Source organism: Carettochelys insculpta, chromosome 6, assembly GCF_033958435.1.
Source record: "Carettochelys insculpta isolate YL-2023 chromosome 6, ASM3395843v1, whole genome shotgun sequence".
Lineage (NCBI taxonomy): Eukaryota > Metazoa > Chordata > Testudines > Carettochelyidae > Carettochelys > Carettochelys insculpta.
Window position 1 is genome coordinate 23,042,271 of NC_134142.1, and position 23,786 is coordinate 23,066,056.

Below are 23,786 nucleotides of genomic sequence, written 5' to 3' on the forward strand. Positions count from 1 at the left end.
ATAAACTTATGGCTAACCCCCCCCTCCCCCCCCCCCAAAAAAAAAAAAGGGTGACACTAATTCTAAGAAATAGCAAAGTTAGTGAATGTTTATTTTTACCTGGTCTCCTTTTTTTCTTCTTTTTCACTTTGATGGGTTCTATAATGAGTTTCTGGTCAAAATCTTCACAGCTGATTATGCTGAACCGTTGTGAAGATGGCTGAATCTCTCTGGATACTTCAGGCAATAGCTGATCACCACTTGTCAGGAAACTAGAGCCACTGTCCACGGAATTTACTGAACTACTCCTGCTTCTTGATTCACTGGTTACTGAACAGCCTCTTTTTCTTGTTTCACTGCTTAAGTCCCCCACTCTATCAAGACTTTTCTCCAATATCAGTGTTGTTTCCAGCTCATCTTTCACTAAAGAAGAAGAGTCATTTTTATCACCAATAATTCTGGGAGATGGAACCATTTTTAATTTTTGGTGTGTTTCAACTGAAGGGCCAGGCAATACAGATACAGCCACAGGTAGTGGGCTCTGCAATTTGGGACTCGAGTCTGGTAACGGACTCAGTAATTTTGAATTTGCATCTGAAACTGATAAGAAAACAAGAAGAGTAACAAGCACTAAAGTGTCATGTAATTAGAAGGATAGAGAGCATTGTAAGAAAGTTAAGGTTCTGTTCCCCGGAAGGTATTCTGTCTAAACCAGCAACATTTCACATCAATGTTGTGCAGTATCCTTATATAACTGATTATACTGAAACAATTATTTTAGCATTAACTCAATTCATGCTACAGTGTCTCCACAAACTTCCATTAACGTTAGCCACAGTTATGCCTGTATATTGAGAGAGACATTCTTTTGGGTTTGTGGGCCCAACTGTGTCTGGTGCTCAGAGAGACCTGCACCCTCAGCACTCACCTAAGTGAGGCATTTAGCATCTCATAAGAGCAGGACCCTCAATTTAATCCCCCCAGTTACACTATTGTAGTAAAAAACAAAAACGCATTCCAAGAAGATGTTTGCTCCTCAACAGCGCACAGAATTGAAGGTTGTGCATTTGTCTGAATCCCTAGTCTTGCAACCAAGAACATTTTAAGAGTTCAATTTTCAGGATTTTTTTTTTTTAAAACGTTACTACCTAAACTTCCTGTAGGCTGCACAGCCGCCTAGTTAGCACTGTGCAGGCATGCAAGGCACCAATGCAAGGAAGTCCACACCACCCCTACATAACCTTCAGCCTGCTGGCTGAACAGATGGCATGAATTAGGCACCTGTCCTCCAGCTCAAACACAACTGCAGCCCAGCCCCAGCCGCAACCAGCTACGGTCAAAGTGGCTGGGCCTGGATTCCTGGTCCCAAACTTGCTAACCTGATCTGCTCCCTGCAGCTGGAGCAGCCCAGATCCCCCTTCTCCCCCACCACAGTTCAGAATCTACCATCATGGCCCAGACAGCCTAGACGAACACTGATGCAGCCAGAGCCCCCTGGGTCTGGAGCTCCTTTGCTGCAGCATAGCCCCTCACATACCTGCACCCTACCCTTTGCCACAGCCCCACCCCAGAGCCCACACTCTTAAACAGAGCCTTTGCACCCCAACCCTCTGGGCCAGCCTTGAGCCCCTCATACTCAACCCCAGCCCAGAGCCCACACCACCGGACAGTGCCCTCACACTCCCTTCACTCTAACCATCCACCTCAGGCCAGAGCTCCCTCCCACATTCACAACACTTTGGCCCCCTCCATGCCTCTTCCATTTTGTTATGCACACCAATATGAAGGTGATGTGTCACACAACACCTCCATATTGGTGCACATAAAATATCTTCTGCTCAGGGATGGGAAAAACTAGAGGGAATGCTAATAACTACCACATCCAGAACATTTAAAAAAGTGGGTGGGTGAAGTACTGTTTAAATAAGCACAGCTATTCTTGCACGTCTATGCATTAATATTAAAGAAAATGAGACGCTAGAACGTGTAGAGACTGTTGTACATCTTACTTGGTAGTCATTTGTACTGAAGGAAAGATTAAAAAATCCCATTGCTATAAATGGCAGTAAGCAGCTCAAATGATGTAACTACAAGTAATGCGCAGGAAGTGTCTAGTTCTCCAGCTAAAGTGATATTTGCACTACATGAGAGCATATCTGTATCTTTGTTTTTAGCTGTGGATGCATTTGATATTTCTAAATTGTTCCTCTCTTTTATTTTTATCCATGACTTTTCATACTACTTTTTTCCCCCCACTACAGAGAGAGCACCAGTAAGATGAATAAATTGGTTTCAGCTCTAAGATCTTTGTTTGACAATTTCATCCAGTGCTTATGCTCGCTTCCTATTTTATGGTTGACACTTATGAGCATAAAGCATAACACGATCATTATTCAAGGTGCCTATGAGAAGAAACTAGCCAAGACTGTCAGTGAAGCATTATCAAGGGAAGGGATAATGCACAGCTGGAGTGTGTTCCACTCCAGCAATCACCATCTGGATATAGTTTCTTGGGGGTTACTGCCAGGTGGAACAGGTCAGAGCCGTTTCAAAGTTAAGGTGAATACAGAGCCACCCTCGGAAGTGGAGAGTGATAACTTATTTCAGCTAATAAAAGTACAAACCTGGCCCCATGGAGAATTTAGGCTTTTATAATCTTAAGAAACAGGAAGACACTGCTACAGATATTGTTACAGGAAATTTCTTTTGAAAAAATAATATAAGAACATCTTGCACACACCCCTTTCTTTAAAAAGGTACAAGTTGACAAATCTACACAAACCTATAAATCCTTCAGGTCTACTTGATATTCGTATTATGTCTCTATCACCCTTTAAGAGAAAAATCTCATTGTCGGTACAGGACACAGACACAATATCACCAGGTCCTTCCAAGCCACCTATCACAGCCTGTTGAGGGTAAAAGAAACATAAAGAGTATTAATTTTAAAATGACTCACTTTAGGCATTTAGTTTTTGTACTTTAGACTGTAAAACTTAGTATAAACTATTGTAAATATTAGCTATTATTTATCTTGTCTATGACAAAGTTAGCATAAGCAAGTCAAACCTTTTATTCAGAAATTATTTTAACATTCCTTCTTTGTTCATTTCAACATAACAAAAGCAGACACATATGCAGACACAGACTAGAGTTAATAATGATATGATGCTAAACTGCTAAGGAAAAAATATGTATCCAGGAGATACACCTACCTGGTTTATAGTATCAAATAAATAAATACTATATTCATTCCAGCTCAGAACCCATCCTTCCTGGGAAAGGAAAGAAATGAGCCCAAGGTGTTTCTCTGGGAAGCTATAACTTCTTTTGTCAGATGATTCCAAACGAGGATACAGTTCCAAAGGCTTTATTCCTCTAGCAAATACATCTTTTAAAATAAATGTGGCTTGCACAGTTCCATGGACATCAGACTTCCAGAGACGGAGCCCAGGTCTTGAGGCAAATAGTGTCAGGTCACTTTGCTTACACAGTCCAGGTATAAAACATGCTCCAAATTTGCCAGTGCTAAGATGTAAAACAAAAATAGTAAGAAACCAATAAACAATTTTAAAAGCTGAAAAAGGAGAAGCTAAAATATTTAGTCACTGAGATTGCTTCCATCAACAAGGTATAGTGAGAACCTATAGTCTGCAACACGAGTTTGAGTTAACATGCATTAATCAAAACACTGAACTATTCTCTAATCTGTAGGGTAAGTGCGGGGAAAACAAAAAGAATGATTTTCCAACATCTCAGTTACAACACTCTTCCATCTCAACCCTTACTACAAAAGAGATCCCTTATTGCAGCGACCCTTTACCACAGGGAAAAGGTCTGTACGTTGCTCCTTCAGGAGTCCAGATATGCTGAACCTTCAGTTAACTGTAGGCTCACTAGGGGATGATGCTAGGTGACTCAAGTCTTACAGGCCATGTCTACACTAGCCGCCCCACCCCCTTTCAAAAGGGGGATGCCAAGGAGACACTTTGGGATATACTAATGGGGCACTGCAATGAATATGCAGCACCTTATTAGCACAATAGCAACCACGGCACTTCAGAAGTGCCGCTTTCAATTGCGCGTGGCTCGTCTACACCGGGCCCTTTTCGAAAGGACCCTGCAGACTTCAAAATCCCCTTATTCCTATAATCAAATGCAACCACTGAGCCATAGTAAATCAAAAATAGTTATTGTGATTCTCTACTTATTCCTGTAATCAAATAGGAATAAGGGGATTTCGAAGTCTGAGGGGTCCTTCCAAAAAGGACACGGCATAGACAAGTCGTGCGCAATTGAAAGTGGCACTTTTGAAATGCTGCGGCTGCCCTTATGCTAATGGAGTGCTGCATATTCACTGCAGTGCCTCGTTAGTATATCCCAAAGTGTTCCCCTTTCAAATGGGAAGTGCTAGTGTAGACATAGCCATAGTCTGATACCACACAAGCTGACACCATTATCACCTATGGAAGAGAGAGTCTGTATTGTTCCTCAAGTAGAGAATTGCAACAGCTATCTTTGATTTACTATGGCTCAGTGGTCGCACAGGAAGTGGAAGACCAAGGTTTGATTCCCTTCTTTCCCATGGACTTTCTGTAGGACTGTGGGCATGGATCTTACCCATTCAGCACCTGTTTCTTCATCTGTACAATAAGGGTCCCTGAAAGGAGGTGGACACTACCAGCATAAAAATGTAACATTAAAATGAGGTCCCTAAAACTGAGTTTGTCACAGGCTACACAAATGGGAATACGTCTAATACATGATTATAAACACTACCAGGGCCCACCCCTTTGTGGTAGCTACCAAGTCAGGAGCTCGCTGGCAGCTCCAGCCCCAAGGGTCCAGCCAGGACTCAGGGAAGCGTGGCAGCCCCAGCACCAGCCCAGGTGCCCAGCCAGGGTCGAGAGCCAGTCATGGCACAGAGCTCCACTGGCAGCTCTGGCCTTGGAAACCCATTCAAGGCTGGGGGAACCCTGGCAGCTCTGTGGCTGGGAGCTGGCTGAAGCAGAGAGCTCCACCAGCAACTTCAGCCCCAGACGAACCCCCTGCAGCTAGCAGCCAGCCAGGGCTCAGAGCCCTGCTGGCAGCTGTTGCCATGGGGACCAGGCCAGGGGAACCCTGGCAGCCTCACAGCCAGGAGCCAGCTGGGGCACAGGGCTCTGCCTGCAGCTCCGGGACTGGAAGCCAGAAGCTCCAGCCCTGGGGACCTAACTGAGGAGGGACGGACACCTCTCCTTTTATAACAACATAGATGCCTTTAAAACATGCAAATATCCTCAGGTTGTGTAAACATATACTATTACTGACAGCATCATTCAGCTCTCAGACTGTGCATGGCTTGCTGGCTTGTCTTGTCAGATCAAACAAGACAAGCCAGAAAACCATGGTACAAGATTTTTTTAAAAATATAACAAAAACAAAGAAGTACTTTCACTTTAAGTCACCTTTTTAATATTTGTGATATTCTCTTTAATAAAGAAAGGCTGACATAAAAGAAAGGTGTGACTGAGGCTATTTCTCACTTTCATGCCACACAGGACTTCTAATAGCTCACCCACAAAACTGAAAGCCTCTTTGGTGACCACTATGACTGTATCAAGCCACAACAGCTTCCAAGCTGGTGAGAAGAAAGTTAAACTTTTTAGTTTAAGAGGAAAGAAAAATCTGCGTGCAGTGAGGTTGCCAGGTTACACATTTAATCATACTTTTGAACTAGGCAGTCATTTCATTGAAAAATAATAATTGAAGGAATAAGATTGTCAAAAAAAACCTTTTAAGGTAAGTATTAATATAAGTGGCTGCTGTGGCTAATAAGTTTGAGTGGAAAACATTGCCACATTCATGTCATTGCTCAGATCACTGGGTCTCTATTCTGAAAATCTAGAATTAACAGAAGTGCCTGTATCAAGATATGACAGTTACTTTTTTCTGGGCTGTGTTCCAACTTGCTTGACAGATTTTTCTTCTGTGTAAAAAAGTAGTGTTCTCTGTAAAGTAGAGACTAGAAGCACTTTTTGGCTATAATCCAATTGTACAATTGAAGATGGCTCTTCCAATACCAGACTGGAGTTGCAAACACCCTTTAAAGACACATGAAATTAAAAGTCAAGCCCTTTTCAAATAAAAATATCTGGTAATAAATTTTTATTAAAAAAATGTACTGGTTGCTTTAGAAGCAAACAGAGCATTCTCAAAAACTGTCCCTTGAAATTCACTCAAATGGATTTCAAACTTACTGAAATCCCACTCTTCTGTGTGGATTATATGACTAAACAGTAACATACTAGGAAGTTCAGCTTCTACTGGAATATTAGCTATTACATTTGTCTGAATTCAATGGCAACTCCACTACACATTTCCACAACAACTTTCCTCCATTCAACAGATGGAGTTCATAACAGAATGACAGGCTGATCCAATTAGTGGCATTAAATCCACAGTATCTGTCCAGACCAGAAAAAAAAATCAAGGTTAGATTAAGAGAGCATTTCTCTCTCAAGCAGATATAAGTTAATACTTTCATCCTCAAGTTAACTAGTCAAGGCAAACCTGATATAATACATTACTTATTAGTCTCTAGGGAAGATTAAATTCAGTGAGCATTCTGTAAAGCCACCCATTGGACACAAACTTCATGTTCATTGCACATCTCAGGCTCCTGAAATATGAAGTGCTTCTGGAGAGGCAATGAATCACTGTGGGAAGGAAAGATACATCTACACTTATCAGAGAAGACTGACTGCTCTGGGTTAACCCTCTGTGGTGCCATTTCGCGCATGAGCAAAACGGAGCATTCCAGGGTCGATGTTGACCCTGAAACTCCTCCTGAGCTACACGGTAGTAAAGAAGGTCAACAGAAGGAGCACTCCCACCGACCTTCTGTCATGAAGACAGGCACATAAGTCAATGGTTGTAAAGTCGATTTTTGGTATACAACTGGCATATCAAAAATTGCATAACAGCCATCGACCTTCAAGATAAGTCTAGATGCGGCCAAAATGCTTTGCATTGCTGAACAGTAACCTTACCAGAGAATTATAAAGGGGCACTGGTTGGATTCTAAGGGAATCCAAGTCAGATAGTTGGTGGGCATGACTTGGGGAGAGGAAGAAAAGTAGATGCAAAAGTAGGTAAAATGGAAAAAAGATTTACCTCTGTCTACATTACCTGTAATGAAGTGTTCACCTTGTCTTACATATAGGCAACCTGACTACAAAGAACTGAAGATTTAGCCATCTGCTTAATATTTAGATATATTAATGTTTTTACAGAAAGACAAACCAGAATTCTGATCTTTCAAAGAAATATTTACCTGATCTAAATCCAGAGCAGAATAGACAATTTTTCCTTTCTCATCACCAGAGAATAATTTCATTCCATTGGGACTCCAAGCCAAGGCTGTGATGCTGCTTTTGTGGATACCAGCCACATCAAATCTCCGAAGCTACGAAATGACAACAATGGAACACAAAAAAGCATAATGGGGAACGGGGAAAGAAACACTAGGCACATTCACTGACTCAACTTTAAATATTAGCTCTGAATTAACAAAGGTAAGGTTATCACAATTCCTGACCAGCGATTTTATTTAATTTCCCCATCCATCAAGAATTGCTTAAAAGCATTTTTTGACTAAGCACATTCTGTTAAAAATGTGACTGAAGAAAAAAATGTATGTCATAAAGATTAACACGATTACTTTCAAGATATTTCATTATGCATGGGTTTTCCTCATCCTCCTTGTTTTATATGTGCAAAACCATTATACATACATATATTAGGAAAAAACAGTTATTGGCCCTACAAAAACTGTGTTTCTTCACGACAACGATGTAACTATGGACCCCACTGTAGGTATGCAAGCTCAAAATCTTTTATCTAGCAACGTCTGGCAGAACTGCAAATGTATCCTGTACCTCCTTGAAAAAGTGCGTAATGGATGACGTGGCCAGAACCTTCTTTCAGTTCCCTTGCAATGTGGAGTCCTTGTTAATTGATGACTTCAAAACTGGGCATGGAAGGCAAGTTGTAGAATCTACATGTACATCTTGAAGAACCACACCACTACCTTAGGGAAAGACATCATTCTTTCTGCTTTTTGTATCAGTGTGGATTCCGCCAAGGTGGCCAGCAAGTGTTTCCTCTTCCGGATGCATGCATGAGGACCCTCAGCAGCATTAGTCAACCAGAGATTAAAGCACAGATTTCATAAACTTTGAGTCTGATCTTGCAGACAAATCCAGTGTGCAATGTTTGACACAGACCTGAGCAGGTTGTTCCGCATAGCAGCATTTGGATATTGGTATGTTCAAGGTCATGCTGAGGATGCCAGTTGGGATCTTGTTGAGAGAAGGTCACATCAGTTACCTCACAGCGCAACAAAATTCAAAATAGGTAACACAGTTTAAGTCTTTGGGATAAAAAGGCTTGACAATTGTACTGGCCAGCAATAGCCACAAGTAGACTTGGGTACAGTCTGAAAGATTTGGCCTTGTTAATATAATACTGAAGAGCTGGAATGCTCGAAGATAACTCTACTCCTAGATGTGAAGCTACCCTCGTAAGTTTCTCCTAGTGGGGTAGTTTGAGCATCACATCTTGACATTTTTGGTGAGGGATGAGAAGTGGTAGACAGCATATTTTTTGGAGGATGTCTGCTTTTCAAAATAGAACAAACGACATCTGCTATGTTAATCTGTGATAGGTATTAACCCATCACAAGAAACATAGGGTTTGAACTCAGTAGATTTTGAATCCACCATAGCTACTGGTTAGCATGAAGCCCCTCACCTCGCCTGTTCAGGTAGGGTTTCTCCTATTTGTCCTAACTGCTTTTCCTTTTTGTGGATGAGGGACAACCACCAATTAAAAAAATCAAGTGAAGAAATTAATGAAAGGTAAAAGCAAACATGATATTTCTTCATTAGGGAAGAAGTCTAGAAATCAAAACCAGGCGATGTTGAACCATCTACATTACATCTCACCGTCACCAGCAGCCAGACGGAAGCAAAGAAGGGCTTTGCCATCCCACCCTTTACTTCCTCACACAGCACCATGAGGTGGCACAGACAGCATGAGCATTTCTGACGGACACTGCTAGACAAAGTACTTGCAGCACACGTACATCTTCAGTGGTAGCCTCACTGACGTACTCAAAGACGACTATATTTAACAACAAAGAAAGTGTAACCAAATTTATCATTTACTTGTTTGTTTCTTCCAGGCAATGAAGAGACAAGTTGAAATATTGCAACCCGGCCTGAAGCTGTACCAACAGCAACAAGATCATCAAAGCAGCTCAACAACTTTACAACAGTAATAGATTCAGTCTTCCCCTGTTGAAACAAGACAAAAAAAAAAAAAAAACTCTGCAAAGTTAACGAATTTTCCTGAGAGAAAGATCTAGAATTGCTAATTTGCCACTAACATCTGAAGTGCTGATGAACTTTTGATGATAAAACTAAGCAAAAAAATGTATTTTACCTCAAAATTATATTTTTTCATCTGGTTTAAATGTCTGCAGTACAGATAGAGCATTCCAATGCTACTGCCCACAGCAATGTAGTCTCCATTCGTGTCAAGTGCTGTGAGGTACACCACAATGGAGCGAAATCCTTTCTGGACCTTTGTAGGAATGGCATTGAGGAGATAGTACAGGGGGCAAAACTCCTTAAATGTAACCGGAGCTGCTGATGCCATGGCAAAGGGTAGTTTCAACAGCCTAAGGCTGGAATAAGCACATTTACTTCACACTAAGGAAACCTGAAAAACAAACATCTGTAATTAACATTTATTCAGAAAGATGGTAGTTTGGTACAAACAGCAACCAATAGGGGGAAAAAGTCTCAGTGGAATAAATGATTCTACAGCAAGAATCTGAACATTTCCACTGAAATTTACCCAGTATTACTATCAGCGCTAAGTGGTGTACATCATAATAACCCAACAGTTGATAAGCAATTTTTTCTCCAATCTTGAGCAGCTCAGACCTGTCTAGTCCAAGCACAAATGCAAGGTTCCACTCTCAAAAGAGAAGGAAAAACATCTACCATGTTACAATCCATTCCTATTTGACTATTTTAAGAGTAAAATCAAACCGCCATAGGATTAAAAGAGCAGAGTACTCACTGCACGGCACAGAGCAAAACATGCAAGTATGACAGAGAAAGATTCCTATAAACACTGGGCTCAATCCTAAAAGCACCTAGCGTTGTCAGTTTCCAAGAATTATAAGAGCATAGGACACTCTCCAAGCTTGAGTCCTTTGACTTAAACGGATTTAAGTCATATTAAAGCTAAAATTAAGATTTATATAATACACAGGTTAAGAACAGAGTATCTGCATATCTGGGTAAAGTGCTTAAATCATCCATAAATACAGTTTGCTTTAAAAGTCAAAGATACATGAAGTACAAAATGAGCAATAACCCAAATTTAGGGGAATAAGCTCCCATGTAACCTAAGCACTGGGAACTACATTTATGAAAGTGGACACACAATTTTTATTTGAAGTTTAGGTTTCAGGGTTTGCGGCTTTAACTACAACAGCATCAACCTTACTGTGTTAATGTCACAACAATGTTACAAAGACTATATCAACTGACTAAATTTCTTATTTGTAAAAAAAAATCCAAGTCACCACATTTTAAACTATTAAATTGATTGGCATATTCTGTTCTGTCTCCACACGGCTGAAAATTTTGGTTGGGAAGTTTGTTTTGTTTTCTTTGTATTTATTCCTCAAATTTAAAAATGTTTCCTCCACACACCCCTAAAAAAATAAAAAAGGGGGTGGGGAGCATGAAGCTGTGCATCCTTCTAATGAGAGAGCCAAGGCAGGCCCAACTTCTTTTAGTAGAACCTCACCCACCTTGCCACCCACATGAGGGTTCTCAATATATGTGAGGGATAGGGACTGTAAAGTTGCAACTTAAAATGAAACTACGTATAATGAGGAATCCCACGCTCCCTGAAAAAAAAATGTAAATAGAGGGAGATGGGCCTGTAAGAGAGTAAGTTTTGCCTATGTGACCATCAACCCTAATATACCACTCACTTACCATACCATGCATTTAAAGAAATGGACCTAACCCAAAGTACAACATTCAAACATTTTTATCCTATGTGCAGTATGAGACAGAGGAGAGTCACAGAGAATTTTTTTTTAAATTATAATGATATTTTTACATCACATTCCTCTAAGGCTAGGTCTGTACTAGCAGCAGATCGAACGCTTAGGTTCAACCTTCCAGGGTACCATTTTGGGCATGTGCGGAATGGTAAGTTCTGGGGGTAAGTGTCACCTCCAGAACTCATTGCAAGTTGAAAGGAGGAGGGAACGCTCATGTCAGCATTCTACAGCGAGGACAAGGACCAACATCGACAGCTGCAAATACGCAATTGGCTTACCTTAAACTGCCCAGCAGCTGTTGATATTGCCAGTAAATGTAGATGTAGCCAAAGTTTCACTGGTCTAAGTGCAAAACAGCTTATATTGCAGTGACTTATAATGAGGACTGACCATACTACAGGGCATACATCCTTCTAGCGCTGCCCAGGTTGTACAATAGTAACAGGACAGTTTACCAAATTAACTGAATCAGGAACGAATGGCCAGTACTGGCCATGCGCAACAGGTACCCCACGGCAGGACTCCACAGGTAGCAAGGAGCAAAGCAGCAGCAACATCTCGGGACTGCGGGGAGTGGGGGGCGGACGCCGGGCTACCCAGTCCCTTTGCTTACAAAGGGGAGCAGAGTTTCAAGGGGGTGCAAGTAGCCACAGTCTCACCGGGAGCAAACGACCCCCCGGCTTCCGGCAATCACCAGGGCGGGGGTGGTGCGTGCATGCAAAATCCACGTCCCTTTGGGCTCCCACACCAGCGTTCCCCCCAGCAGGGGAGGCAATTCCTCGGGTGCCAGTTTCCCTGTCAGCCTCTGCTACAGCCCCTGCGGCAAAGCGGCAGAAGACAGGTGGGGGAACGGCGGATGAACGTGGGGAGGAAAGAGCAGCCTGGCTCACCTCAGCAAGGGTCCGGGCCCCTCATGTCTCCGGACCGGGCACGGGCTCTATCTCCGAGGCCCCGGCTGACTGAGGAGATGTCGTTAGCCCGGGCGCGGCCGAGCTGCTACTGCTGCTGGTGGGCCAGGAGCGGGAGGGGCCGGATGTGAGCACACTTCCGGGGAGAGGCGGGGAGCGGAGCGGCCTGGGGCCCTGTCACTGCGGGGCTCGGGGCGGCCATGGCAGGTGAGCGAGGCCCGGGCTCAGGGCGCCGGTTTTTCCCCAGTCCTTGGGGCGCGTACCTGCTGCCACCATGGCAAGGCCAGTTCTGGCGCGCCTCGCCCTCCAGTTTGCCTCTTGAGGGCGCGCACCTGCTGCCACCATGGCAAGGCCAGTTCTGGCGCGCCTCGCCCTCCAGTTTGCCTCTTGAGGGCGCGCGGGCCCTGCTGGTCGCGCGTTTCCGTCGTTCTGTTCCGTTATGGTCGTTACGCTTTCAAATGTGAAGGGAAGCGGATAGCGCGTGCTCAGGCTGCGGGGCCCGGGGCCCTGTCACCTTCTTACTCCCCCACCCCCCGCGTGTACTTAACGTTCCGGGACTGGCCGGAGTTAAACTATGGAGTCTTCAAAATTTGGTGGGGAGGGGCCGCCTTCAAAACGGTTTCGGTTCCCCCCACTCCCGTTGCCTTGGCTGTTAACATGGCATTTTAACAAATCAGCATTAGCGAGGGTAATTAATATGCCAGGGTTGGTAGTTTAATGTTCGTAAAGCACTTTGAAAGTCTCAGAAGAGAAGTATCAGAGGGGTAGCCCTGTTAGTCTGTAGCTTCAAAAACAACGAGAAGATCTAGGGCACCGTACAGACTAACAGATATCTTGGAGCTTAAGCTTTCGTGGGCAAAGACCCACTTCATCAGATACATCTGATGTATCTGATGAAGTGGGTCTTTGCCCACGAAAGCTTATGCTCCAAAATAGCAGATGAAAAGCAAATTTAGCTGTGTAAATAATTAGTATCAACTGTATCTGTAGTGGTGTTTATAAATAAAATTAGTTTTCTTAGAGGCACTGCCTCTGAAATCGTAGTGTGCTTTGCTAGTATCCAGAAACCATTTATGTGGTGAACTGTAAAGCTAAGAAAATGAGTCCTGCTCACCTTAAAAAACTAACATTCATTTGGGCATAAGCTTCTGTGGGTAAAACCCACTTTGTTCAATGTAAAGTTGAGCACGGAAATAGGTTATCATTTGAACTGGCAATAATTGCAAACATGAATAACTAAAGAGGTGAGTAGTCCCATTGAACTGGTGTTCCATGGATGCTCACCTGTGTAAAATTAGCTTTGTACACAAATCTTTGCAAGACCAAAGCCTTGCATGGTTATTAAAGTCCTGTAAAAATGTAAGGTGACATTTTGGCTCTATTGAAGTTAATGGCAAAACTCCCACTGTTTGTATTAGTCAGGATTTTACATATTGTGCTTCCAGCACTCAGCAAACCTACTCAGGATCAAGGCCAGTTTATGAAAAGGACTAGGTTCTTACAGTGTTAATGATTTTTTGCCAAGAAGCAATACACTGAAATGTGACTTGATAAAACATAGCCATTACTTGTATTGGCAAAATACTACAGGATTGATTATTGATTGATTATTAGTAGCTTTATAGCAGTTGTTAGAATGATAATTTTACAGTGATGGTTAATGGCTGACAGGTTGGAAATTTGATTTATGATTAAAATTATGAGTATGCATGTAAGCTATGTTTTACTGAGTCAGCATTCAGGAACAGAAGTAAAGAAAATACTGTATGCAGCACATGCAACTGAAATGACTACATACAACAGTGCATTGATTTGCTATTGCAGCTGTTGAAAGGTTTGCATTTTCTTTTTCTTTTTTTTTCTTTTTCTTTTTAAGTAGCAAAGAGTCCTGCAGCTGTTGCACCAAAAAGACCTGTTTTGTCTGTCAGTGCAAGAAAAATAAAGGATAATGCAGCAGACTGGCATAATTTAATGATGAAATGGGAGACCCTGAATAATAATGGATTTACTATTGCAAACAAAATTGTAAACTTGAAAATTGGCACACAGTGAGTATGTTACAATGGCTTGTGAATAATGACAGTGTAGGGCTACACCTTTGCTATGAAACTAGTTTGTTTTTTATAATGATTAGGCAGTTTTACAAAAAAACAAACAAAAACCAACAACGGAGTGAACAGCTCGATATTCTAAATCAATACCACTTTGTGATCATGTAAAATCAAAAGAATGAAAATCAGGTAGGGCTGTTTAAGGTAAAAATTGGATAACCTCATAAGGTTGCTATATTTGCAGCAAAATGTTTCCATGTATACAAATAATAAATATTAATCTGGCATTTTAAATAAGTTACAAAATTAAGGTTTGATCCTACAAGCCCTTACTTAGATGAGTTTTCTCTGACACTTAGGTCAACATTACAAGATAAGATTGACGACAAAAAAGGATTGGCCACTGACATGAATAACCGAAATTAGGATTTTAAAAAGCCAGTAACTTTGCAAGAGACATAATTCCTGCTTCAGGACATAAGACAACTTGTAATTAATGGGTATTAGGAAAAAACTTTCCTGGTGGAAATCCTATTAAGGAATAGCCTAATGAAGATTACTTGTACTTTCCTCTGTGGTGCTAGCAACAGTTGAATACTGAACTAGCTAAACCACTCCTCTGAGCCAGTACAGCAATTCCTTTGTACTACCCCGTAAGAGAGGGCTTGTAGGCTCAAGCCTTTTGTTACTCGTGTGAAGTATACACAAAATTCCTGCAGTCTATATGAGTAAAAGTGTTACACAGTTATTTGCACTAATATATGCTCTTACTCAGATTTAAGGAAAACATGTTGGAGATAGAATGTGACAACATTTCCTCTGACTGTGAAAAGCTGTCTCCCGACTATAACGAAGAGCTTGAAATGTTGTGTTCAGGATTGGTTGGGACCTTGGAAAATATGGTAATATAAGTTTGAAAGATCAACAAAGGAACATTTCCTGACCTGATTAAGCCATTTTTGGCACATGTGTTTGTTCAAGTACAAGCTAACTGAATAATTTAAAATGTTTGCTGAAAATAAATAACTGGGGCTATAAATGATTAGAAGTACTGTGTATTATGTTTATCAGCTTGATTTGAAAATGTAAGTGTTGATTTTACATCCCCCTTTATTCTCCTTGTCATAGAATGATTTTAAAAAATTCTGAAAGATAATACAATTCTGTTTTCTATTCTTTCTATTCATAAACTTTCCACATGTTCAAAACAAATATCAAGTTACAAAGATGGTTGAACAGTTCTGATGTAATATGATGTGGTATCAGTAAGCATGTAGTGGATTAGACGATGCATATATACTTACTTTATTTTCCACTGTTTATAATCATGTCCCATATATTCAGGAGTTTACATCATGACCATAATTATCCTAAATTCTTTACTGTAAGATGCTGCTGCCAGCCTCAGTGATTTTATGAATAGTTTCATAGATTTCAAAGCCAGATTGGACCATTGTGATCATCTACCTTCTGTATAACACTAGCTCTGGGACGTCCCCAAAATAATTCCTAAAGCATATCTTTCAGCAAGATATATAATCTTGCTTTTAAAATAATCAGTGATGGCACATCCTCCAGTCCAGACCCTTGGTAAGTTATTCCAAAGGTTAATTATTCTTACCATTAAAAATTACACCTTATTTCCAGTCTGAATATGTCTAGCCTCCAGGCAACAGATCATATTGTACCTTTCTCTATCAGCTTGAAGAGTCCATTATTACATATTTGTTCTCCTTGTAAAAAGTTACAGAATCAAGTCACCCTGGAACCATGTCTTTACAAGCTAAACAGATCAACTCAGGGAACTCAATCACTATAAGGTTATGTCTACACTACAGCATAAAGTCAATTTTAAGGCACTTAGCTTGATTTTACAATGTGACTGTCTTAACTTCAGATACCATTAAGTTGATTTTAAGGGGCACTAAGGTTGACTTTCTGGCTCTGCCCTTCTGATGTAGCATAACACCAAATTCAAATTCAAAAGATCAAATTAATGCTAATGTGAAAACAGCGTTACTTTAAATTGATTTTATTGGCCTGCAGAGGTATGCCACAGGTATCCCACAATGACCCTCAGGTGTCCATTCTGACCTCTTTCACCTCCGCTGCTCTCCAAATGTGCAGGAAGTACATAACAGGAAGCCTGGGAATTTGAATTCATTTTCTTTCTGACCAGCATGGATAGCACACCTCAGTCTAGCCATCATGTGTTCTTAGGGTTCTAGTTCTGATCTGAGTTCTCAGGGTCTCAGAAGAGCCCCAGCATGGAGCCATAACAAGATCCTGTACTTCAGGATCAGGCCCTAAATTCAGAAGAAACTATCTGGAGACTGGATGAATGCCTTTTGCACCCTGAACACGTTTGGCGCTCCCCGGACGGCCGCCTGGTTGCACCCAAGGTCCTTCTCCCTTATCTTGCTTGCATGCACCACAGCCTGACTCATGTAAGCGAAGCAGGGGAATGATTACTGCTGTTCAAACAAATTGGTTTGCTTCCAAATTCTCCTAAGTGGCCCAAACTACTGTCTGGCTTGCCCTGTCTGCCAAGCCCATGACGTGGGCAAACCTGTAAAGACAGTTCTGGCAACCAGATCTCTGCCTTTAGGACTGTTCCTGAAGTTACAAATGAGCTTCATTCAGCTACCCAAATGTAAATCTTTTAAAATGTGCTGGTTATTGTTTGTTTGTTCTCGGGATGGGTAGAGGAATGTCCATGCCGGAAAGTTAATACCGCACAGAACTCCACCTTAATTAAGGAATCCCTATGGAAGGTGGGAATGCCTAGTGAGTACCACCATGCCACCCAGCAACCCTTAAGTATAGGACATGCATCAGCCCAGCAAAAGAATAACACCCCGGCTGCACAGCTAAGTAACCTGGCAGATGCAGCAGCCCAGATCTCTGCCACCCAAGTAGATTGGGAACGTTTGTATCTGTGGCAGCATGAGACTCTGGGGCACAGAGGGAGTGATGAGCTGGTGCGGCAAGCACATATCAGGGGTGGCCTATCACCCACCAACAGGCCAGAGACCTGTTGCAAGCCTGTACTATCTGTGCTAAAACCTGAAAACACATAGATGAAGGACAGCGATTTGCCAGACTAAGAGATGGGAAAACACTGTGGGCAACCTGGCAGGTTGATTACATTGGCCCACTTCCTACTACCAGGCAAAGGTGTAAGTACCTCTTGACTGGAATGGAAGTTGTTTAGGGAATTGGTTTTGCATACCCTGCCCCGTTGGCAACAGGACTGTCCACAATTATGGGACTAAACCGCTTAACAGCAATTGTCCCTGTACCCCAAGAAATCCAATCTGACAATGGCTCACACTTTAAAAACAAAGCAGTACAAGAGTGGGCTGTTAAGCATGGAATTCAGTGGACTTACCACCTCCCTTATCGACCCCAGTCCAACGGCATAGTCGAGCGCTAGAATGGGCTGTTAAAAAACCACCTGAAGCCCACGGATGGCACTTGGGGAAACAGGCTGGATGAGGTTGTACAGAGACTGAACAACCGACAGACCCCTACGGGCAGTCCAATCAGCAGAGGATTTTTCCCTACTGGGAGAAATTTCTCAGCTTCAGCTGCACCGCTCAAGGACTCCAAATATAATCCTGGAGATACTGTTGTAATTAGACACCCTAGCCTGGGAACACAGACTCATGTACTGCACTCATACAAAGGGAAGGGAGTTTGGATTACTGCTGGCCCTGACCAGGCACCATTAACTATCACCAAGGCTTGGATCACATCCAAGACCGGCTGACCTTGTGTTTTCTCTCCAGAAAATAAGGAAATACTGGTAAATTTGGAAAGGGGCAAAAGATTGAAATGGCATAGAGAACGTTTTTCCATATTTGTGAGATGGTCCCACCAGGCTAAGGCTAGCGGATGTTGGCAGGGAAGCTTGTACTTCTAATGCATATGCTGTACCTGTTCAACTTTCCCAACTTTCCCTCTTGATCCTTCACCAATATTAAGTAAGGAAGCAACTGCAAGAATATTGAAAGCTTTACCAATTTTCTGTGTGGTAAATTTGGATTTAGGATTAAAGAAGACTGAAGATTAGGGAGATGTTCAAAATAGAAGCAAATAAACTGTCTATGCAATGTTTAAGAACATAAGAATGGCCTTACTGGGTCAGACCAAAGGTCCATCCAGCCCAGTATCCCGTCTGCCAACAGTGGCCAATGCTGGGTGACCCAGATGAGTGAACTGAACAGGTAAGGATCAAGCGATCTTTTTCCTGCCGTCCCTCTCTAGCTTCTGACAGACAGAGGCTAGGAAAACCATTCCTTACCCATCCTGGCTAATAGCCATTAATGGACTTCACCTCCATGAATTTATCTATCTCTTTCTTAAACCCTGTTATAGTTTTAGCCTTCACAGCCTCCTCTGGCAAGGAGTTCTACAGGTTGATTGTGTGCTGTGTGAAGAAAAACATCCTTTTACTTGTTTTAAACCTGCTGCCCATTAATTTTACTTGGTGTCTCCTAGTTCTGATATGAGAACAAGTAAATAATATTTCCATATTTACTTTCTCCACACCACTCATGATTTTATATACCTCTATCATATTCCGTCTTAGTCTCCTCTTTTCTAAGATGAAAAGTCCTAGTCTTTTATCTCTCTTCATATGGGAACCATTCCAAATTCCTAATCATTTTAGTTGCCCTTTTCTGAACCTTTTCTAATGCAAATATATCTTTTTTGAGATGAAGGAACCACATCTGTATGCAGTATTCAAGATGTGGGCAAACTAGGGTTTTATATAAGGGCAGTAAGATATTCTCTATCCCTTTTTAATGATTCCTAACACCCTGTTTGTTTTTTGACTGCCCCTGCTGACTGCGTGGATTTTTTCAGAGGAATATCCATGATGACTCTAAGATCTCCTTCCTGATTATCAAAACAAAACTCTCTGTTACTTTCCTGATTAGTTGTAGCTAAATTAGCCCATCATGTTGTATGTATAGGTGGGGTTATTTTAAATTTTATTTGAAATACCAAGTGTTTCTCACATGAGAGCTCCATATTAATCCCACTGATAGCTATTGTTTATAGGCATAAAGATGAATTACAAATGTTATGAATCTAGTTAAGGTAGTCAAGTGTTTTTGAACTACATTAGCAGTTAATACTTGGAAGATCTTAATAGTATAACATGCCACAAGTGTTTATTAACTTGAAATACTCATTATTTGCAGGCAAAAATACACCTGAAAATGGAAAAATTATGTTCAACTACTAAAGGAATTTGTGACTTAGAATCATACCATTATGAAAATGGAGGTGACAGGACACCACTCTTCCACACATGGCCCACTATGTACTTCTGTAAGTAGAATACTGTTCTCTTGTAAGTTATCTATTAATATTTTCTAGTGAGGAACATTTTGAAAGACATCTGATGTCATTTTAAATAACAATTTGGAAGCAGTGTTACCTGTAAGGTGAGCACTTAGGTGGCCACCCAGGAGAAATTCAAATGCTGCCCAGTGGGTTAGCAGAGCATGCCTAACCAGCAGCATGCGTTTTTACTGTGGGTGCATATTTGCCCATACTTCTGTGCACCTAACAAAATTTATTCTGCATATGGATGGATAAAATTAGAGGGAACACTGTTTAGTTGAACTGAAAATTGTCTTGTTAACGTTTATTGAGGTAAGATGGTTAACTTTACCTCATGTAATGAGTGCCCATCTTTCAAATTGAGTAATCAATAGATAAGTTAGTGTATCAAGTAATTTACAGCAGTGGTTCTCAAATTGTGTGGCACTCCCAGGAAAGGTATGGGACTATGTCAGTGGAGATGTGAGCTGTGTTATGTCTTTTTTTAAAGCACTCAGTCAGCCTCAGGTGGCTGGGGCTAGTGCAGAAGGACTATGCGCACCTGGGAGGAGAGGATAAAGGCAGATAGAGCCTCACTGCTGAGGCTCTCCCTTCCCCCACCCCCCTCACTGGGAGGCTGGTCAGATTCCAGCTCTTCCTCCTCCCCCAACCAACAAACACAAACATGAGAGGTGACAGTGGGGCTCCGGCTATCAGACCTTTGGTAATGAAGGCACAAGTAAGGGTGGCAGTGGGACACTAAGTTGTGAAAAGTGATATTGACAAAACATTACTTTTCACATTGCCACCTTTACTTCTACACAGCTGCTGGATGCCCAGCCAAAAGTTGCTACTCTCCACTCTGCCTGTTCAGTGGTAAACATACTTACAGGGTGGTACAAAGCTCTACAGACACAAAGAAGGAAGGAGCAATAAAGTACGTCTGTGAACTACATGTAAATTACAAGGTAATTCACACATAATTACAATGTTAGACATACAGACAGATCCAGTTAAAACAAGCCTCTGCAGCTGGTAAAAGTTTCAGTAGCTCCTCCCTATGAAAAGACTGAAAATATCTTTTGTCTGGAAGCATTGAGCCTTCTGTTTCTGTCTTATCTGTGGAATGGGGCTTATTCTTACATGGTAGAAGATAGCCCCACCTCACTTAGCAGACACAGATGAGTTTTTAAAGGACTCTGATGTAGAGGATGACTAGACAGAGAAAGAAGGCTCATCACGCTTTACTACCAAAAATAGGAACTGCAGATCCTTCCAGCATTCACTTGCTGACAGAGTGTAGGTGAGGCCTTTGCACTTCCATTTATTTAGCAACCTAAAATAACGTACCAGGCTTCAAGTATGCCTCTCTCACAAGCACTATTACTGCAGTTTTACAGCACTTGGAACTCAGGAACTACGTGGGAACATAATTTTTTGTCTGACTGAAAGCAGTTCATTTGTGCAGTGTGTCCACTGCTCCTCAGTTCACTGCCTTAGAACTGTGGGATTGTCCTGTCTTGGTTTCAGCCAAGTGGAATGCTAGCAGGGGAAAGGAGATGTGTTGGATGCACTGTTACTGGAAAAAGTCCAAAGAAATGTAATTGTAATAATTTTACCTACAATTCTGCTGAATTCCTGTTTGGGTGAACAAGGAAAACTGACTTACGCCCTTATTGTCAAATATTTTGTTGATGTACTCAATTCAAGGGAAAGTAACCAGGTTGTTTTTTTTAAATGTCTTTACCCGTATTACTAAGCTCTTCAAATTAAACATTTCAGTTTCACATTTCCTACTGCTCCTGCACTTGCAGCATTTGGGTTAATATAGTATGCAGATTCGGTTTTAGTTGTTCAAAAATATCAATATGTCCAGAAGATTTATGTAGAATATTTATTCAAAATATTATGAAAAAAATTTAACCCAACGTGTGTCTCTTCAAAAAAAATAGGCTAAATAGCATATTTGTTACAACTGGTGCTAACACACTGCTGTTTGTCCAGAAATAAAAGATAATTTTATCCTGAGAAAGCATGAGTGTGGTAGCAATATAATCCAATCTATAATAAACTTGGCATTTTACATTGCAACAAAGAAAAGTGTTAACTGCTGTAAAGATTAAGATGGCAGACCTCCCTAAGGAAGAGGGGCTAGGTATAAAAGCTTGCATACTGTAATAGCTAATTTTTAAAAATTATTAGCATTGCACAATTATTGTTATGGTGTGTATAATTGTTCACTCCATTTCAGATGAAGTTTCTTTCAAGCTCTCTGAAATGTACAAGAAAGAACTACAACTTAAGCAAACAATTGTGCAAGAGATTGCTCATACTGCTGACCAGGATCTCATGATGGTTTATCTATCATCGTGGTTGTATCAGCCTTATATTGAGAACAGCAGCAAACTACAGCTAGAAAGCATGTTACTGGAAACAGGACACAGACAAGTATAGCATTTAAGACTGCTTCTGTCGCTGTTCACTGAAGCTGCAAGGTTAATTATTGTATTATAAAATTATAAATTACTGTATTGTTATAAAAACATTAAAATCTGATTTTTCCCTCTATTTACTTTTATCATTTGTTGCACCTCTTGATTGATATGAGGCAACTATCTAAATGTAGTGGTGTCTAATACATTTGCTACTTGCCACATGTAGCAAATAGGACACTGCATTGTGACATGGGCATGAAGGTGGGGCAGCCTACCAGCCAGTGGGGAACCCCGGGAGGCACTGGTGTCACCCATGCTGAAAGAGAGCACTGTGGGGCCTGGCAAGGATGGGGGGTTGATATCACACCCTCCAATGCATTGGGGGCAGTGCTGCTGTCTGCATGCTACTAGCAGGGAACAGCTGGAGCCACATCACTCCCAGCTGCAGTGGGGGATGCTTGTTACAGACTATGCAGGGTTCAAAGTCTTTCTGCTGTTAGGTGTTCTTTGCTGCAATGAGTCATACCACCATACTTGTGTCTGTGATTGTTACATCAGCTCACGGTTTCATACAAATTCAAAGTCCAGAAGGTATCTATTTTTCTAACTACTTTTCTTCAATTCATAGATAATTATTTACTTGGCGATGTTACATAAGTATGAAATACCTACCAATACATTATTTAATAAAGTTTTGTATAATATGTGGCAAATATAGAAAGACGACAACCACAAGCATGGTAAACTTTGAATTCCTATTGGACACTGCTGATCTAAAAAGTACTTCTGTTTCACCATAGCCACTGCCTGCTGTGGTTGCACTTCTGTGCTATTGAGCTGTCAAACTGTCCCCTTGTAGAAGAATTAAACATTTAAAAAACTTTGAGATTATACAGAATTAAGCTTTAAAACAGCATTTTGATTAACCAAACTAAAGTTTTCCCTCTAATTTTATCCATCCATATGCATAATAAATTGTGTTAGGTGCACAAAGGCATGGACAGATGTGCACACCCAGTAAAAATGCATGCTGCTAGCTAAGTGTGCTCTGCTAATCAGTATTTGCATTTCTCCTAGGTAGCCACCTAAGTGCTCATCTTACAGGGAACACTGCTTCTAAATTATTATTTAAAATGACATTAAATGTCTTTCAAAATGTTCCTCACTGTGACTAAGGTCATAAAAAAAGTTAGCCAGTTCAGGATGTTTGTGGTCACCTGTGTAGCTTTTTAGAGCAGATGTCTACTTGAATGATCACCAGTATCAATTATACTAGTTAGGATTAGTATTAATGTGCTTGTATTTTCTCTAGTCAGATGGTCATTTAACAGATGATTAAATGTCATGCTGTATCAGAACCATGTCCTATTGTAGAAGCCTGTTAGTGAAATCAAAGATAGTGGCAGCAAAAGCTTTTTTTTTTTTTTGGCTAACACTTATCCAAATAAGGTAAGGAGGTAAGGGACAAGTGCTTAAACTCAGTGCTGTGCCTGAGAACAGCATTTTTAAAATATGAAGATTGGGTTGATTCTAAGGTACAGAACTGCTTTGCTCTTAGCAAGAGCAAAGCTTACTTAATAGAAGCACCATTTTTCAGAGCCTGTTACTGCTTGGCCAAAAGGATGGAGTTTTATACAAGGCTCTATCAGAGATGGAGAGGCACATGTGAAAGGAAGTAAATTGAAAAAAATGCAGATTAATGTTTAGATAAGCATCTCACATCTTATACATCATTCATGCTATTTGACTGTCCATTGCATGTTAAACCAGATCAGATACTCTTCAGGGTGTTAGAAGGAATCAAACTTTTGGTGGGTGCGGGGTGTTTCTAAAGGACTGCTATCCTTGCTTGTCATCTTGCAGAAGTCAAGAATAGAGTGTAGCCTATGCTTTTGATCTGTGTTGCAATCTGGGAGTTTATACGGTCCCTTTTCACAGTTAT

General features: G+C 41.2%; 2 protein-coding genes across 8 annotated transcripts in view; one reads left to right on the forward strand and one right to left on the reverse strand.

Moving 5' to 3' along the window:
• Positions 1–19,278, reverse strand: part of TECPR2 (tectonin beta-propeller repeat containing 2) — a 77,414-nt gene extending 58,136 nt beyond the window's left edge. For 2 of the 5 annotated variants that reach the window (XM_074996471.1, XM_074996475.1), the window contains exons 1-8: positions 12,004–12,158; positions 9,466–9,744; positions 9,189–9,317; positions 7,295–7,426; positions 5,905–6,062; positions 3,195–3,507; positions 2,762–2,888; positions 100–402 (exon numbers count right to left, since the gene is read on the reverse strand). In XM_074996471.1, the coding sequence (XP_074852572.1) occupies positions 100–402; positions 2,762–2,888; positions 3,195–3,507; positions 5,905–6,062; positions 7,295–7,426; positions 9,189–9,317; positions 9,466–9,681 (1,378 nt within the window). In that variant the 5' untranslated portion in view covers positions 9,682–9,744; positions 12,004–12,158. Of the gene's footprint in view, positions 1–99; positions 403–2,761; positions 2,889–3,194; positions 3,508–5,904; positions 6,063–7,294; positions 7,427–9,188; positions 9,318–9,465; positions 9,745–11,391; positions 11,467–12,003; positions 12,159–12,353; positions 12,719–17,463 lie in introns of those variants that run through there. The other 3 variants (XM_074996472.1, XM_074996474.1, XM_074996473.1) reach the window with 3 other exon arrangements.
• On the forward strand, positions 12,180–21,914 carry CINP (cyclin dependent kinase 2 interacting protein). 3 transcript variants are annotated; one of them, XM_074996479.1, is made up of 6 exons: positions 12,180–12,228; positions 13,901–14,069; positions 14,848–14,974; positions 19,286–19,415; positions 20,235–20,377; positions 21,661–21,914. In XM_074996479.1, exons 1-6 carry the CDS (start codon positions 12,222–12,224, stop codon positions 21,760–21,762), a joined length of 678 nt encoding a protein of 225 aa, XP_074852580.1. In that variant the 5' UTR covers positions 12,180–12,221; the 3' UTR covers positions 21,763–21,914. The 3 variants fall into 3 exon arrangements, with proteins under 3 accessions (XP_074852580.1, XP_074852579.1, XP_074852581.1); XM_074996478.1 differs by having other exon boundaries at positions 12,184–12,228; positions 13,898–14,069; XM_074996480.1 differs by lacking the exon at positions 20,235–20,377 and having other exon boundaries at positions 12,184–12,228; positions 13,898–14,069; positions 21,661–21,887.
• The last annotated feature ends 1,872 nt before the right edge of the window (positions 21,915–23,786 follow it).

What these genes read in the sequence shown, in the direction of transcription:
- CINP (XM_074996478.1), top strand. An exon ending in AACTTGAAAATTGGCACACA is followed by an intron (nt 14,070 to 14,847) that starts GTGAGTATGTTA and finishes GCTCTTACTCAG; the next exon opens with ATTTAAGGAAAACATGTTGG. An exon ending in ATGGCCCACTATGTACTTCT is followed by an intron (nt 19,416 to 20,234) that starts GTAAGTAGAATA and finishes ACTTCTACACAG; the next exon opens with CTGCTGGATGCCCAGCCAAA.